Here is a 19,302-nt window from a genome sequence, read left to right as displayed (position 1 = left end):
CAACCCAAAGCCCTTAAATATGAGGTATACCATAGCTCCATTCAACCCCTCTGACTCATGTTTCCACCTAAAATGTGCGTACTCTGAGTAATATCATTACAACATACTATCTTGCAGCTGATTTCTTGCAAGAAAACTGTCAAGGCTACACTGAAACATTAGTGTTGGCTTATTTATGGCTTCAGCCCTTGCTGTCCTCCTTTAATAATATGCAGAACATCACTTATTCTGGAGGTGCTTCTTAGTAATTGTCTCCTGTGGGACATGAAGACCTCAGTGGCACAACCCGGGGAGCTGCAGGCGTGCAGAAAACCAAGCCAGGCGGCTGTGGGAATTTTTTTTCCACAGAGCCAAGAGCCTGTCTCTGTTCTAACAAGATATGAGTCATAGCAGGGACATGGCTGTGAATACTTATCTGTTTCACAGGGATGCGCAGAGCAGAAAGAATTTCAGCATGGAAAGAGAGCATGAACTGATTTGTTAAAAATCTGTTAGTTGCTTGGGGAATTTGTACGGGTGTTATGTAGAATGGTTGTGTACAATAAGGACAAGAACCATCTTGTGCCATTATTTTTTCCTTTTTTTTTTTTTTAAGAATTTAAAATGACCATTTGGGAATTAGCTGTGTATGTAAAGTATTTAGCAAACAAGTAAATGATAACGGCAAATTCATCCAACAAAAGTCATGCTGCACTTTATTTTCTTTGTGTGGATGGCTTGATTGGTTACTTTTCCAGAGTGCTAGGCTCAGGTTTTTATGAATGTTTGAAGGTGATAAAACATCTGTTAGAAACTGTCTAGAAACAGGAGCCTGGAAAGCACCCCTTTTATCTTCAGATCCAAACCTCTGCCTGAGTAAACTAGAAGGAAGGCACTTTGTGGATTTTCCCCCAGAGCCCTGACAACTGCTTCCTAATCACAACCTGCCACAGCCCTGCTGTTCTGGCCCTCGATCTTTCTTGCTCAGTAGTTGACCATTATAACAAACCTAACACAAAGAACAAAATACCGACTGTAAAATGGTATACCTACAATCCTGCCATTCATGAGGCAGCCATTAATTGCTTGGCATGCCCAGTTTTAACAAGCCACACTATGACTTATACTGTGAGGGACAGACAGATGTATTGTATTACTGTGATCATGGCTGCCTCTGACCCATTTAGCCACATATTCGTAAAGCTAAGAGAAACAGATGCCATTAAGCTTTAATATTGCTCTCATTTTAGGAATTTTATTTCTTCATTACATTATTTTTGTCACTTTGACCCAATTTTCATTTAGATATGTTTTTCGGTGTCAAGGGACTAATAATCATTTGTTATGTTTCAGATTCTTCTCAATGTTGTTCTGATTTGAACTTTTAGAAGTAAATATTTTTAATTGATTTGACCTGGCAAAATTGATGTGCCATATATAGTCAAAGGATTATACGACTGTTTGTTGCAGTGCATTCATCACTTGTATGCCAAAATTCAGTGTAAATACCACTGTCTATTTAGTTCTATGCTATATCTTCTCCCTTCATGAATCCGCATTTGCTTCACCCTGTCTACACTAAGTTAAAATGCTAATCAACCTCTAAGTTGTTCTGTAGTATTGTTCCAGTCTGTAGGCGCAGATGGGGATCGTCTGTCTTTTATTTGTCCTCCTTAGATAGTCAACTGAGCAGGAGATTCTGCTTAAGCAGAGTTATTTTGTTGTATGAATCACACATAAAATTAAATCATATTTTTTAAACTCTTGTATCCATTTCCCTTAATAATCAACATCATGTATTTTCGTCCTACTCATGCTTATGAATCTCAGCAACTCTCACTGCATTTCAGTCACTGCTCTGTTTTAAAGAAGATAAACAGAAATGCTGTCTCTCAGTCTCACTGACAATCTCATTATAACAGTATGCCAGGTTTCACCTGGGTTACTGCACTCAAGGAATCCCGTGTGAGGAGAGAGAACAGAAGCTGATGTCAGAATTGTCCTCGTCATGGCCTCTGGTGTCTGACGCAAAGCGTGGTCAAAGCAATCATGGGAGCTTAGTAGCAAGGTAACAACATTATGTACCACACTGCCCAGGGCTCTCAACTATAAAGCTCACTGTTACTGCAAAAATGGCGAGGACACAGTGAAAAATAGTGCTGAGCAGATGGCACAGCATTCTGGGAATGAATCTCAAAACATATTACCTTAGAGCTGAGCACAAGTTAAAAAAAAAAAAATTAAAAAAGGAAAATCTTCAGAACAATGAGGAAAGGAATAAATGATATCATCATATTTTGCTGTTATGGGCAGATCTACTTGCCTAAAACTAAGAGCTGGGAGAAAGGGAACAACTTTCCATGTCATGCAGAACTGCAGTTTCCTCAACTTATGAAAAGAAATGGTTAAAGATAAGATGAAAGATGTCCATAAATGTTAAACGCTGTTGATGGAATGAAAACATTTTGCCATTACTGAAAATACAGGAATTTAAAGATCAGAGAGCATAAAAAATAAAAACATCTTCATGTATTACGTAGCTAAACAATGGAGCTCCTTGGTATCTGCAGCTGTAAAAGTACAAATACAATTATTTAAATGGACAGTTTGATGGTTCTTTGGTGACTCTAATACATCACAACCCTCTTACCAAGGTATGGGAGCACACATGGAGGGGAGTACCAGCAGATAGCTGGATGGGGCCAGGACAATGAGCTGGAAGTGACTTTTGACCAGCTCAGTGAGATCATTCATTTCTCTAAAAATAAAGATGCCATTTGTGACACCATACAGTGTCCATACAGAAACCCTGTACGGCCAGATGGGCCTGTGTTGTACTTGCTGCCTTTCTGTGTTCTCCTCGGAGTGCCTCAAAGGCACCTCTCTTACTGCAGCTGAAGCAAACTTTGGCATCCTAGCTTGGTTTTTCTCACTGGCTAAAGATGCACTGATATGCATCTACTGCTCTGTAGAGTGTCTTCCAAAAACCTAGTTTTGGACAAAAGTAAACATGGCCGAAAGAGTTTCTGTGGATTTACAACCATTGTCACATTTTCACTGGCTCCAGATAACAGTTATTAAACGTTCTAACGTGCCAATGTAATTTTTTTCAGTATATTAGAACTTGCATAAATATTATTTACATGCTTTAAGCACGCAGGCCTTAATGTCCAGGGTCTCAATATGTTTCTAGGGCAGGTTAACAAAGTTCTAAAGCAAGGATGAAATTGGCATTTTATTGCTTTTAAATCCATAAGAATATGTAATTGGAGGAGACTATCAGTAGAGAATTTCTTTCAGGATGTTCAGGATAAGATAGAGCTCTGTCATATTTATCTATGGTTACATTTTATATTACAGATGAGTATTTAAGAAAGAACACTGCATGTGTATATTTTAATTTAAAGATATTTCCTAATTCTCCAGTGTCATTCAAACTCATGCACTTCCCTGTTATTTGCTTATGATAATCATAATTTCTGTGTCTATAACAGGATTTGTATTCTTTTAGCCTAAGGTAAACATTTTCAACAGCTTGGTTTTAGTTGGCATGCCTCCTTAGCTAAAACTAAGTTGAAAATTCTTGCAAATGCTCAGATACCACTGAGTTATAATAATTTCCCATTAGAAAAGAATACTTGCTCTCTTTCAAACAAACCTTAATTTTTTTTTAAATGCTAATATTAGTTGTGTATTGAATGATTGTTTTTTTCTTCTGAGAATGGCAGAATAAAGGGATTTACCAAACTCTCTGAAAATCTGAATGCTGCACTAATATTCAGACCTTTTAAATAATTTATTGAGAGCACAGCCAACAATATGAAATTTTCATGTGTGAGTATCAAACAGGGAACCTCACGTAAACTTGAAAGGCATGAAAAATAAGGTTATGCTTCAAAACAGAGGTTAATATTCCCAAGCTAAGGTAAAAAAAAAGATAATTTTTAATGTGTTTTTAAGAAAAACCTTAAGTTGGCACATTTTGTAGAATCATGACAAAATCTGAATTCAATACTTACTAAGGAGGTAAGTGGCTCCTGAATAAGGGCAGAGAACTCTTCCAACATCTAGCATTTGTTATGCACAAGGTGTTATAATCTCCAGAAGATTTATCTTGATTAGCATATTTGACTGGTTTTTGCCTACACACACTGCACCAGTGTCACTGGAAGTCTGTTGTTCCTATTCCCATGGATGTAATTAGGTGTCAGTGAAGGATTGTCCTTCTGTTCCTGTAATTCTAATGAAAAACTAGTTTCACATTGGAAGCTGACAGAAGAACTTTTTAGAAACTGATTTATATTTTAAAATCATCAAGCCACTTTCAACATTTAGAGGACTCAAAGTAGTGGCTTTTAGTTGGCTGCTCCAGAGAGGCTGCCTGTGGCCACTGGTACGATGCACCACATCCAGCCCCTCTGCCTGGGAGCAGCTTGGGCTCAGCTCCTGGCCAGTGTCACCCTTTGTAGGTCAGGATGTCTAGGAATGACTCTGGTAAGCTTCCCATCTGCCACTGGAGCACTAGGTAACAGAAATAATGTGTTACGACTGGCAAAATGGGTGTCATAATTATTTAAGTCCAACTATCATTTACACATTGTTGCAGTGCATGTGGCTGGCTGTTATGTCATACCACAAACTTTCATATTAACATTTTGTTGCACAGAGGTGCATTTTAACAAGTAATATGATTGATTTTGTGTTGAACTAGAACTATACATGACCATCCTCATGAAGTCTTAGAGAAAATAGTACTTAGACAATCATTCTTGTTTTGGTTACAGTGTGCAGTGTAAGTCAGTGTTTCCATTTTGACTGCTGCCAACTTCTGCCAGAAACCATTTTTAGAGACATCATAGCTGATGTATGATTTTGTGAAACGAATTTTGCTTCACATCCAGATTATTTCTTTTACTGCCCCGACATCATTAATATTGTTCAGGGCCCTACGAGTTATCAGATGGAGTACTGGTGTTTGCTGATATGCTTTGGAGCTTCTCAGTACTGCTAATGCTTGTTCAGTTGCTAAGCACTGCTGATATATTTGGCATAGCACCAGAGAAAAGATAAAGATAGTCATTGACTCTGGTGTCCTCGGGTGAGCTTTGGGCATGGGGATGCTACTCAGGCTCTTTAGCTTCCACTCTTCTGGGCAATAGTTGGACATCTGAATAGATGTTGGGTAATTAAGTTACCCTCTGTGTGTGGCTCTCAGTGGGACTTATCTCACTTGGGCATCTTCAGTGCTGGCATCTAGAGCTGAGCTTTACAGTCTAGGCTCTCTTTACAGTTGGAGAGAAACAGGCATTTCTTGAGTGTGATTCATCTGGCCTGTTTTAGACATCTACATTAGGGTGAGATTTACAGGCTAAACGGGTGACATAAATAGATGTGATGTTCTCAGGAGCTTTATATAGCAGTAGCACATATTCACTGGTCCACTGACTGAAACCTAGATCTCCCCCTTCTTAACAAGGCTGTCCCTACACAGGAATAGAAAACAAGCCTTTCACTGTGGCTGCCAATACTAATTTTTCCCTTACAGCATGCAATGTTTGCAGCTCAGGGACAGTGGTTGGGCTGCACTAACAGTGGGGTTTAATATGTTTTAAGATTTTCACTTGGTAAATTCCAATTTGAATCCTCTTTCCTAAATGAGAGCCTTAATTACCCATCTGCTGGCTAGGAAAAAGGCTGCTCTGGCAGCGGCCGGCCTGATCCCTCTCTGGGCTGTGCTGGTGTGTTTGCTTTTTCCATGCCAGCTGGAATGAAGCACCTCGCTGCTCAGCCTGGCCATGTTCCTGGTGGCTTTGGATATAGTCAGAAACAGATCTTCAGGTATTTATTGTGACAGAAATTTAAGTGAGGGATTTTGATGCATGAGAACTTAGGCTTTTCTGATTTTGGACTCCACCTGTGGCTGTTGGCAGGTGTCAGCATTGGACTCTTCATTCCTGGAGAAATGCGGGCTCTGAAGCATTTCAGACTCTTTAAAGAATTTGACCAATCCTTCATAGTTTAGGAATATAAAAATAAACTTTGCTCATGTTGCTGCTGGTGTCATTAATACTGTCTTGCTAGGAACGTTCAAAAAGATGCTATTAGTGGTATCTCTGCAAATGGTTCTTTCACAGGACTGATAGGCTTCTCTGTGCATTGTTGACAAATGATGTCTCTGTATATCATGTTACTGACATCTCGCCACACATCTGCAATCTATTTTCAGTTCTCTATTGCTTATTACCAATTTAGGGAAGAAATTGAGAGAAGGAGGTTTGATGGAATATTAGGAAGAACTATTGAAACCAGTAAAGTAATGCAAAGCAAAATACAAACCACTTGTGATGTTAAGCTGTCTAGAATAAGGCACAAAAGCAGTGCAATTTACTTCTCTCCTCCCTAGCCTTGTTGGTAACTGGAGCCATTGATGAATCATCACACATTAGAGGTGCTGCTCTGTTTGCTGTCACTGCCGAGGGAGGTTCACTGGGCTTCTGCTGTAACCTCACTGTGCTGCTGGGGGCTCTAGAAAACCATTACATAAATGAGAGCATTTTCAGTTGTACAAGTTCTGTCACTCACCTATGTTTGTGCATTTCACCATGCAAAAATGTGGGTTTTTTGCTTTCTCCCACCTACACAGGGAAAATCATAACCAGTGTGAGTAAGAATCCCATGGCTTTTCTGCTTTTGTTTTTGCTGGATGGAGTGGAGCTCTGTGATTCACAGTGTCCTTAGGTGTCTATCTGGCATTTGTATTTGAAATTTCTGCGTAAATGAGTAACTGGATTTGGGTTTCTTTTGAAGTATCTCTTTTGAATAAAGGTTAGTTTCTGTCACTGTCAATTTATTTAATTCCTTCATTTCTACTAATACAGTTCTGAGTGGAATTAGCCGCATAAAGATTCTTAATTCTCATAACAATGTTCACTTCACAATTTATTTACAAATGCACACCTCGAAAACTCTACCTGAGTATCCATAGATTGCTTGTCAATGCAGTGTCTGAGCACTGTGCCTTTAGAGAAGGCATCTGAGCTCATTCTCTTCTTTTGAGCAATTTCATCTGTAATTGGTGTTTCAGAGGGCGGTCTGGTATTAAGGATTTGGGCTCAGTGTTATCTGTGCCCTCTAAGGCAGTACTATGTATTGGGATGGATTTACACTTGGGCCTGTACTTGGTATCAAATGACTCACAGGATCATAGAATGCCTGAGGCTGAAAGGTGCCTTTGGGCTTTGTCAGGTCCAGCCCCTGCTCCACCAGAGCCACTGAAGGAAAGAATCCACTTGAGCAGGGAGGGAAACTCTTCTGCAGCTTTTGCTCACTGCAGCGAGCTGCTGCCTTTTGCAGCCATGAGAATGCGGATCACCAGATGTTCTTGTATGAGGTGGTGGCACATGATGTAGCAGTTGTTTTCAGGAGGTGTGACCATAACTGTTGCTAAATGCTAGGCAGAGAGATCTTGCTAAGGAGTGCTGGCTGGAGAAGGTGCGTTAGATTTAGTGTGCCTGCTGTCACCATTTTGGCATGCCATGTACCGAGTGCCTGCAGGGGTGCCATGGGCAGAATTTAGGCAAATGTTGGATCTGCCAACATTAGAAATGAGATTTGGAGGTTGGAGTCTCCTGCTGTTCTCATCAGAGAATCCTCCAATTTGCACAGGAGCTTGTTCTTCATCTTTTGAGTCCTTCAAGTGAATCAGTGTCTGTATGCAAGTGTATGAGATAGAGTGGTTGTATGTCCTCGGATTGCTTTCCCACTGCTGACTGCTGCAGAGGTTTCAAGCTCTGCTTGGTTCTACATGCATTGTGGCATTGGCAGCTTTTGCTGGATTTGATGTCATTTTCTTTTGTAGTTGCTGCGATAGCTGTGGCATCATGAAGGATGAGCAACCTCTCTGAACAGAACCATGGTGTACCTGATTTATATTACATTGAGACAGATGTATTTTTTGAAAAAACAAAACAAAAAAACCTGAAAGGCTTCAAAATAACCCTATAGTCTAAGAGGAAAGTTTCCAACCATGGCCTAGGTATGCAGTGATGTAATATTACAGTATTAGAGGAAAATACTTTTGACCTTTGTAAGAACTTTCTCCTTGCTTTCATGCAGGAAAGTCTCATTTTGGGAAGCATGTTGTTTGTGGTGATCCCATTTCTCATAGTCAGCTTGTTTTCTATTTTCTTCGTGGACTAGAAAATTGCAGTCTTATACATCATGTAGCAAAGTCTGTATGGCTTCACTCATAAGAAATATATAGGGGGCTGCAAATATTCTTGTCTTTTTAAAACCCACATTTGAACTCTTAAATCTTCGCCTGTGCTGTTTTGTGTGTCGTATCTGCATTGTACATCTATTCCTCTTTGAGCTTGGTGATTGTCATCTACAGGAGCTGCAAATTCAGTAGAATTTCTGTATATATCAGCCCTCTCAAGTGGCATTTAGCCAGTGTCAGAGACCAGTGAAATTCAGTACAACTAATCAGCACCATGTGTCTTCTGGGATGACCCCGTTTGTCCATCTAGCAGTTTTTCTGCCTTTATAGTTTAGATACCTTGTCACTATTTCAAGTATTTAGAATATCTATCAAAATACAGCCACATCTTAGAACAGACATTTGGTCCCTGAAGTGAACAGAAGGCAAGTATGCAATTGCTTACACAGATTAATAGATTTCAGTAGTACTATATATTATTTAGCATGTGACACTGAAAAGGCAACAGACATGATGTTCGTAATAGCCTGCGCTTCTTAGAAATACCTGAAAACGACGGCATTTCAAACCCTGCTTTGTCTCTCCTGCTGTGCTGCTCCCTCCACCTGTGGTGCAGCAGCCTCTCTTCCACCCCCCTTCCCCTGGCTGCTTCCAGAGCCATGTCAGCCCATGGCATTGCCTCTGGCACTGCTGCTGCCGTCCCACAGGGCACCAAGCACATGCTTGGTGGGAGCAGCTGTGGGAAGTGAGGAGTCTGCAGAGAGAAGCTTGGCTGGTCTGTGTGCCTCAAGGAGAGCACAGCAGTGTGTATGTGCTGAGCATTTGGGGGTGTGTTCAGCAGTCACCTACAGTGTGTGTGTGGATAGGAAGCTGGGCAGGGGCCTTTGCTATTCTCAGAAATAGCGTTCTCTGTAAAGGCTGTAAGGCTGCAGCCATTGTGCAGAAAGGAAGGCAGGGCATGGGAGCACCAGCGGATACTTCTGTGGTATTTCTCCTGAAATACTGCTGTTTTCATGGAGCTGTTTTCTCAGCTTTTGTAAAATAAACTGAAGTCATCCATCTAACCTGTGCATTTCTAACCACGTGATTCATGGACTGGAACATTTTTTATCCATCATTAGAATCATAAATATCTGAAGTTCAAAAGGATCATCGAGTCCAACTCCTGGATCCAATTGGGACCACCCAAAATTCAAACCCTATGTCTGAGGGTTTTATCCAAACGCTCCTTGAACTCCATCAGCTCGGGGCTGTGCCCATGCCCCTCTGGGGCAGACCCTTTTTATTCAAGCACTGTTCATCTGATTCAGGAGGTGGAGCAGCAGATATCTCTTCCCTGAGTCACGTGTGAGTCCCCAGTACTGAACTTGTCCACTGGTGTTCCCAGGCCACAGTTACAGATCCCGTCTACTCCTTTCTTTCACCTTCTCTGTGCTGCATTATTCAGCCACGGTCCCCTCTTACCCATCATTTCTCAGTACTTCTCCAAAGCCTTCTCTTCCCTTATTGTCTGCACTTGTCCCGGCGTCACCACCATCCCCATCCCAGTTCATGCACTGTCCTCCTGTCCTCAGATCTGCTTTTGTGTTTCCTGACTTAAGGTTACTGGGGATAGTATGGGTCAAACTTTGGAGGCAACTTCAATCTTGAGACAGTTTGCACATTTTCCAGCTTTTTGAAGTGCGAGATTCTGCTGAATTGATATCTTCTTATTAGAAGGTTTAGACTTTTGGTTAAGATCCCTCCCTTTCCCACTTTCTTTCCAACCAGCAGCTATGACTTTCTGCTTTAAAACACTAAGAAACTTCCAAGATCAAAACATGGCTGGAGCTGAAAGCTCCAGGAAGCTCTCCTGCTCCAACAAGGCAGGGTTGCCAGGTTGAAAGATCTTTCACAGATTTTTTTCCAGCTTCTGTTAATAAGCACTCAAATCAGAAAGTGTTCTGAGAGTTCTAATGAGGATACAATCTCCAGAAACTTCTAACTTGGAGGACAGCTCTTGTACCGAGGCCATACCCTTTCAACATGTCAGTTCCCAGCTTTGAGGAGAAGGAGCTGATGGGAATGAAGGACACTGCAATTTTTTCAGCTGGGGTAACACAACCTATTTCTCTAACCTCATCTCAGAAATGAATGAAGTGTTTTGACTGAAGTTTCTTCTTCAAATCTTTAAATTGGTATGAAGCAGACACCGTTAAAAATGATTATTATTAAAAAAAAAACAACAAAACTCAGAAGGGTGAAATTGGCAAAGATCTCAGGATCTGAAAATAACGCCTTATGACTGAAAATATTGGGTAACTGTTAAAGTAGCAGTTATCAGTGCCACCTCCAATATTTGCAGCATGCTGTTGCCGATCTGAGCCTTGAGAACATCATTCACAGGAAGATATTCTCAGTCCCCATCACTGGTTATCTGAGGGCAGCCATTTCACAGAGCTGTCTAGAGACTTGTTTGGGGCTGCTGAAGCTGTGTGCCCACAGGTGCTGCCAGGTGGGTAGGGGGCTGTGCCAGCCCTCTCCTGCCCACTGTGCACCCAGAACCTGGTGCTTCTCCAGATGTTGCCCCTCCATATGTTGCCCAAGGTCCAGGACAGCATTTGCATTGCTCCTTGCTTCCAAAGTACCGGATGTTTGGCATCAACTGCATGTGGTGTGAGCTGGGGTACAGGCAGATAATGCCTGGTGGAGGAGATCTCACACAAATATTTCTGTTCATCTTGAAAGGGGAAAGAGGGAGTCCTCAGTCATGCCCTACTCTTGACATAAAGCTGCAGTCCTGTTGCTGGGCTGTGCATTAGCACAGCTTTGCTGCTCTTGGTCGTTAGCGCTTGGCACTGCGTGTGCTTTCTTTCATTTTATGGGAACCTGATGTATTTCACTACTGGATAGAGAAAAAAATCATCATTGAGATTGTCAAGATTAATTTTTTTCTTCTTGAGGGACTATGAAATTATTCTGAAATGTATGACACGTGTATAATAACAGCCTAGTGCTCTGTTTTTAAAAAATGTGCTATAGGCATTGTGTGGTTTCCCAGAGGCTTAATGAGGGAGCCATACTGTGTTGGAAATTTTTCAACAATAAAAATTGACCTATTACATGCTCATGTAAAATGAGGGCTGACAATCACATGAATATGTCCAAAATCAAATACACGCATTGTAAAATATCACTTCTTTCCCAGAGAAACTGGTCACCTGTTCCCAGTAGGGTTTTGCATTATATCCTATTCAGAAAAGAATAAGATGCTTCCCCATGGGGAAACAAAATGGCAGCAAAGTACTGGCCCAGTGCCCTTCTATGAATGCTTTTTGCTGACTGTTTTGCCAAGTCTTCAGAAATAATGCACAGGCATATTTTTTCAACATATGTTTTGTCTTTTTGTTGCTTTAAAAGCACAAAGGGAAGAGAGAATATTCTGCGCTATTCACCACTTCATCATCAAAGAAAGGAAGAATTCATTGTTTGCTTGCTTGATTTTCTTCTTCCCTCCATAATACTTCTTTTATTTTCTAAAAGTCTATTTGCTTTTGTTGCTCATTTAACATATACCTTAGAAGAGATGACTTTATAAAAAAAAAATTGAGCATATTGCTCAAGGAAGCTGCTATCTGCTTTCAGGGGAAATGTGTATAATAAAACACTGAAATTTGGAGTCCTGGCAGCAAAAAGTTGGATGTGAGAATTATTCAGTATACCATCAAATAATAAAAAGAAGGAAAGTAATTAAATATAAAGAGTTAAAGAATAAATTGAGTGTGGTATATATTGCTCTTCTGCTCAGAACAAAGCTACCTACCATCAGTGTTTGCGTGTTCTGTGGATATGTAGTAGTAAATTTAAGCAAACATGTAGCCTGGATGAAACCCTGGATGAGTGCTTGGGCCAAGAAAAAGTTTCACTGCTGCGTGTATTTCATTGCTGCTTGAATGTATACGTTCAAACTCACAGCACTGTGAGTCAATTCCTCATCCAGTCACCGGTGTGTGATGCACCAGAGCACAGAGCAGTGGGAGGAGGGGGAATATGGTGTAGGAAGAGGTTGGAGTTCATCAGAGATCCTGTCAAGCAGTTATCTCTAGGTATTAAGAGAAAGAAGAGAAAAAGAAAGGATTAAAGTATGCAAGCAGAACCATGATGGCAAATAGGGTCTTGATGCATCTTTGGTGTACATGGCTCCAAGTTATGGGACACTTCTTCATCAGGGAAATATTTTTGTGTGGATCTCCTTGCATGTTCTTTGTCCTTGCTAATTTATATAGTTTAACAAAAAATAAAAAAATAAAAAAAATCACATTGGCTAAGCCTTAGATTGGCAAATACCCATATTTAAATAAATATGTGTCAAGATTTGTAACAAATAATGTAGAAAAGGATTATTTTAGATAGACAAAGTCAGGAGAAAAAAGAGAAGAAAATATATTTAATTGTAAAGCTACCCAATCCATATTTTTTGTAAATATTCCTTGTTCTGATTTTCAATTTAGAGGTAGAATGTAAAAAAAAGCATTATAGGTAATTATGGACAGGAGATTATTAATATTATATTAATATTATATTAATGCAAAAAAGGTTGTGTGCTGCCGAGGGAAGTCAGTGAAGTTATTCTGACCATAGAGAATATTGCCTGTATATTCTGGAAAAACCCACCACTTAATAGTTCAGATATTTCCAGGATAGAACTACTGAAGCTGGTAGTATGTGTGCAGCTATATAATATGAAAGATAGCAAAATAAAAGCATGAGAATTAGTGTTTATAAGAAATAGGTATTGCAAGCACTGTCAGTTTTAACAAGGAATATCTGTTGTTACTTGTACATGTTATTTGGATTATTACTTTACTGTTACTATGTAAAAATGTCTTTGAAATACACTCATGAGTTATTTAAATGCATATAATTTATAATGACTCAGCTTCTCCAATAACTTATGCATTCAGTACCATAATGTTTGATAACAGTATCGGTAACAAGCCAATCCAATATAATTGCTTTTACTACATTTTAATGTCTTGACAATTGCTTATAATCCATATATTACAATGATGTTTTACTAACTTATTGTGCATTTAGTCTCTATGTTATACTTTGCTTATATTATAGCTTTTGCTGCTAGCAAAGGGAGCTTCCCCAACAGAGATGGCCACTACCACTCTTCAGATATTCAGATGCTGTTGTAATGCTCAATTTGTGCCTGATTCCTGCTGTAGATGATTACTGGTACATGACTTATGATTCATTCAGGAACAGAAGCTGACTCAAGCACCAATAAATGCTTGTCATTTACCTCTAAAACAGTCAATTTTCTTTAAGTAAACCCTGAGGAAGTTGCAAAAGTGCATACTGAAATTTGGCACTCACAGCTTGAATGCTGAGCAAGTTGTTTGGGAAAATTACATGGAAAGCCAATTTAAAGTCACTGAAGTGTCATAAGTATTGGGAGAAATAGGCAAATTTGCTGTACGGAAAGTGTAGCCAGTATCTAATTAAATGACAAGAGTCTTCTCATAGTAAGATTTAAAATACCACTTGTAAATAATTACACGTATTTTATTTCTCTCATTTCAGTGACTATTTCGACAAGTACCTTCTTTGATGGCTTACTGGTGACTGGGCTCTACACCTCCACCAGTGTTCAGGCTTCCCAGAGTGTTGGTGGTTCCAGTGCTTTTGGATTTGGTAAGTCTGAAGGAATTCATGATCTGCAGCCAAAGCTAAGGAATAACTGATCCTCCAGAGGATATCAATAACAACGCAATTACTGACACAAGTTAATTTAGACTCAGTAACCAAGAATACATGGAAGTCAGCTATAGTCAATGAGATGAGGCTCCAAGGGGACTTTTAAGCACTTTTACTTGGATTTCTTCCTCTACTCCTCTACTTTCTTCATCTTTGTTCAACTCTGATACTGACCAGGTACTGACCAAATTATGATAATTTTAAGAGAGAAAACTTCAGCAGTTGTTGTGTTCAAAACAGTCATTTCTAAATGGAGTGACATTTGCTATGAACTTACACATTTACTTCCAAGTGTCTAACACTGAACTGAAAAACTGATTCAGCTCAATGCTAGTCTACTTTTTCCACTCACTTAACAATAGTGCCTTCCTTAAAACCAGAATGCTGTCAATGTATTCTGTATAACCAAATATTTTCTATATGGGAAAAATAGTTACAGTACAAGAACAATTATACACTTCAAGTTCTGTTCAGTGGCAGAAGCCAGGCCAGCTGCATTAAGAACAACTGCTTTGAAAACTCTCTTCTGAATTTCCGCAAGTTATTTGCCACTATATATTGTGTAGACAGGTTGTTATTTGGCAATAGTTTTTATTAGCCTCACAGAACTGTTATCATCTGTGCTGAAGGAGGAAGGCAACACTAGTAGATCTAATCTGCACGTTTTCACCTTCCACACTGGTCTTCTTATCTGGATGATACGTTAGTGATATCCAGTAGCGATAATCCTTCACTGTAATTTTCTTTGTAACAATTCATATAAAATTTCCTAGGGCCTGAGTGTCATACATCAGATGTATGCTTTCTTGTAAATGAAATAGTGTGAAGTAAGTGAGCTCACGTTACAAGTAGCACATTATTTAAAACTGTGAGGAATAGCTTGAGAAGGGCTCTGCCCCTGTGAATGCAGCATTTTAAATAAAAATCTCAATTTTTTTTCACTAGCTCCTATGCTTACATATATATTAAAAAAAAAATGATTTGAAGGTTTCAGAAGAGCTTATGCTCTTGTGTGTGTCTTTGCAGTCACAGTAAGAAATAAACAGTGAGGGAAAGATGAAGGCAACAGTGAAGACAACAGCTTTTGAATTTAAATTTCTATGCATGTTCAATGCATGACGTACTGATGGCTCCCAGCATGGAAAACTGCTCTCTGCAGTGAGAAGGCTGGCCTCTTTTGAAGAACATTTAACACACATATGATCTGCATTCAAATAATTTGGTAGTTCAAAACTTTACAATATTTTAAAATCTACAGTTTGCAGTAGAAAGAGAGAGTAGTCTCCACCATATGTAACAAATAGTTGAATATACTAATAGGTGGGAAAGGCATTGTTTCATTTTCTGACACAAACATAAAGTACTTTTTCAAGCAAGCCTAGATCCATCTGTTGTGTCATCATTTCTAATTAGCGAAGAAGCTGCTCCTCCTTTCCAGCAAGTGATCGTGATGTTCAGGTTAGACTCAGCTTGCTGGAAATGACTTTTTTTCCTAAAGCTGGGAACTGTATAAGATTCAGAAATCAGAAGCCAAAGACTTATATGGCTTAGCATAGAGTTGGTGGTGAGCTAAGATGGGCCTTTAAAAGTACAAGGATAGCAATATTCTGAAATCGGGTTGATAGTAGCTGCTTACAGTGTAAGGAAGAATATAATTTTTCCATTGCAAAAATAGCACTGAAATGCTTCTGTCCATGTTACTCAGGAGGTCACATGAGATTATCATCACATTCCAGTCTCCCCCCACTCTGTGAAGTTTTCCCAACATACACAGATCTGTCCTTTTTTTCCACAAGTAGCTTCAATTATCTTTTAATCACCTTATTTAGGAATTCACTTCATGGAGACGCAACCACTCTCAGTTAACACAGTTAACCACATCAAGAACCTTTGAAGAAAAATGATAAAATGTTAATACTAGCAGGTTTAATTATAAAGGTTGGGAATTTTTTTCTTTTTCATTATATATTATGTAGCCAAATAAATACTTCTTGGCTTCCTCTGGAGGATTATACTAACATGAAACTTCCTGAAATATTTATTTGGGAAACTTTCTAACAACTCTTCTAGGGGGAAGTGAGTCAGCTTTTGGGGGATGGAACTTAAAAGTTTTCTTAATTATTCATCTTTTGTCCAAAGCTAAACCATTATCTGGGTTCAGACAAAGGTAAAACTAAAATTGTAAAGCTAAAAGTGGAACCAGGATAAAGCTTAAATACATACCGGAAACCTCACAAGCCAAGCTGTGATGATTTTTAGTAAATAAATGATCCTTAAATCTAACTTTTAAGAACAGTATTTCTATCTCTGTATGATCCCTTTGATAAAATAAATATCCACAATGACATCTCTCTGGTATCATTTCCAGTCTGATGTCCTGATCAGGGGGGTGCGTATCTGGGACTCATTGCCACATCCTTAACTGTTGCCCTTAAGGCTTCATTCCTGCTCGTCATCTCCATCTTTTTTAAGCCATATCATCACTGATACTCTTGACATCATTCACACCCCAGCTTTCCCTGAGACTGTGTTTTGGAGAATCTCTCCACCCCCGTGCTCCTTTCCCTTCCCTTCCCTTCCCTTCCCTTCCCTTCCCTTCCCTTCCCTTCCCTTCCCTTCCCTTCCCTTCCCTTCCCTTCCCTTCCCTTCCCTTCCCTTCCCTTCCCTTCCCTTCCCTTCCCTTCCCTTCCCTTCCCTTCCCTTCCCTTCCCTTCCCTTCCCTTCCCTTCCCTTCCCTTCCCTTCCCTTCCCTTCCCTTCCCTTCCCTTCCCTTCCCTTCCCTTCCCTTCCCTTCCCTTCCCTTCCCTTCTTTTGAGTCTGAGGGCCCTTGCTGGTGTTCTGCCTCTTTTCTACTGCATGGGACATGGTAACTGCACTGAGTGCTTATCAGCCCACCAAGGCTACTCTGCCACATGTAGGGTGGGATGTACATATGGCCACTGCTAGACTTCTTGAAAAAATATTACAGAAAAGTAGGAAAGAGCAGCAATTAAAAACATGTTCAGAAGATCCAAATGCAGTGGTCAGTTTTGATGAGAATGGTGGCTTGCAAATGAGATTAAGGCTCAGTGGTGCTGGGGGTGGCTAGAGGGATCTAACCTGGATAAGTGCAAGAATGCAACTGGTTTCTTCCAAAACTATATGCACTTGAAAGCAGGGAGCACAGTATCATTTCTTCTACTAAAGGAGATTACAGCATAATCCCTCAACTGAGAACCTGAATCTGTCCTCATTACAGAAAATGTAAGCCTTTGTAGTTAAGCCAAAATATGTCTAATTTTATGTGAATCGTAATTAATCATTACACTGATGTTTACATTTTAGTAAGTGTAGAATAAACAAGTAATTTTATAATAGCAGTCATATATACATTAACCTTTTAAGCTAAATTTAAAAGGGCCTATAGACCATATACAGATTCTGTGTTTTGTGGTAGAGACAGTGGATTCCGAGCTCTCCCTGCTCTGAAAAGTGTTGCCAGAGGCCTAATTGGCTAACAAAAGATTTGGGCTTATTTTCTGCATAAGTTTATACAGTAAGTCACTACCTTTTAAAACAGATGTCTCCTATCTAAATTGAAGTCATAAACTGCTGATGAATTTTAGCTTTTGTTTAATTCTGCGGGCTACTTCATAAGAGTCTATGAGAGTGATGTTATCTGGAAACATTTTAGGGCCTGAAGAAGAGAATTCCATGTGCTAGGAAACAAACAAACAAACAAAAAATAGCATATGAAAGATCATTCTTTAGAAGATTATCTTGTAATTTTTCCTGCTTTGCAATTCCTTGCTTCTGTATTGAGTTCATCACAAATTCTGTAAGTAATACCTTGAGTCTCTGGAATTTTTTTCTTGTTTTGTTTTAATTTAAAAGAGTTACAAATATTCCTTAAAGTATGTTGAGCAATAAATTTCCTAGAAGAATGCCTGGGAAGAACAATCATCAGAAATAATTTCTTGCCATTACATTCTACCTTATGCTCTTTTTCTTCTAAATTACTCTGTTGCCTTTTGACAGGATTAAGGCAGCCTTCCCCTAGTCCTCTGACTGGTATTTTGGTTATGTATGTTTGCATTGCAGACCAAAACCAAAAGCCCTTTAAGATTTTTGGCTGAAGAATCTCTGTGATTTGGTTCACAGGACACATGCAGTCTTAGGGCAGATTTACTGCAGGTGGGAGTCATCAGCAGTGTTGCCAATTTCATCCCTGGAGAAAGAAGGGCCATGTGGTGCCTGGGTGGCTGAAGGGCACTTGCACTGCTGTTTCCAAGAGGGCATCAGGATGTGCTGTGGCTGTGCCAGTGGTGCATGGGTCCAGAGCAAGCACTGAAGGTGTCGGAGGTGCCCATACTCTCTCTCTACTCCAGCACCGGGCGCATGGTTTTGAGCCTCTGGAGGCTTGGTTTTGGCATCAGTTCATGCTCAAACACTGTTGGGTCTGTGGTAATGTTTTGCTTTCAGATTTTGACAGATAAAAGAAAACATCCCCTGCTAACATGATGAGATAGAAAAAGACCAACTGTTGGATTTTTCTTGTTAGGTGAGCCTACCAAGCTGCTCCCTCCTGCTCAGTCTTCGCCTCTCTTTGCTTTTCTGCAGCTTTGAAAAGTAAGGAATAATCAGCAAATGCCAGTTCTTGAGAAAAAGTTTTTGGTTACATACATACAAACTGCTCTTGAAGTGCACTTCTGTAACTTGCTGAAATTGCTGTGGATCCCTGGTTTACTTTGTGACAAGCCAAATGGGCTCCCAGACCCTCCCTTCACACCGGAGATACTTGCCAGAAACCAAACAGATGGTAAACTAGGAAGAAATGACCCTTGGCATTCTCATTAGAACAGTTGGGGAAGTTTTAATAGGCCCCTACTTGCCTTGTGCTGTATCTAATACCCTTTGAACTGCCACTTTTTTTTCCAGTTTGTTACAAGTCAACTACTGCCATGTATATTTTAATAGGGATTATCAAATACAATTTGCCCAGAAGTTGTACCAGCCCTCTGCTGCTAATTAGCAAAGTTTAAATAATCACTGAGTTCTGGAATAATTGGAAAGAAACACCGTTTTCCCTGCCAATGCGTAATTACCAATTAACAGGAAGATAAAATATCTGTATAGTAGTCTTATCTTGGAGAATTTGTTAACAGTCAATTAAATAGTAAGTTAGTGCCAAGCTGACATTGGTCAGAAAAGTTTACATTTGAGTTTAATTTTATGGTACTCCCCTCTGCCAAGAGTATGTAGAAAAGCCATAATGAAGCTTTCAAAGTTTGTCTACCAAGATATTTGATTACTGTATAAACGTACTTATGTCCAAAAGTTGACTGTTTCTTAAAAAAAAAAAAAACAACAAAAAAACAAAA

General features: G+C 39.6%; 1 protein-coding gene across 2 annotated transcripts in view; it reads left to right on the top strand.

Moving 5' to 3' along the window:
- Positions 1 to 19,302, top strand: part of RELN (reelin) — a 268,188-nt gene that overhangs the window by 29,530 nt on the left and 219,356 nt on the right. For both annotated transcript variants that reach the window (XM_048942412.1, XM_048942422.1), the window contains exon 2: positions 13,769 to 13,879. In XM_048942412.1, coding sequence (XP_048798369.1) covers positions 13,769 to 13,879 — 111 coding nt within the window. The remainder of the gene's footprint in view (positions 1 to 13,768; positions 13,880 to 19,302) is intronic.

This window comes from Lagopus muta, chromosome 1, assembly GCF_023343835.1.
Source record: "Lagopus muta isolate bLagMut1 chromosome 1, bLagMut1 primary, whole genome shotgun sequence".
NCBI classification, from domain to species: Eukaryota; Metazoa; Chordata; class Aves; order Galliformes; family Phasianidae; genus Lagopus; species Lagopus muta.
The sequence above is the reverse complement of the archived record's forward strand: the minus strand, read 5'-3'. Positions and strand labels throughout refer to the sequence as shown.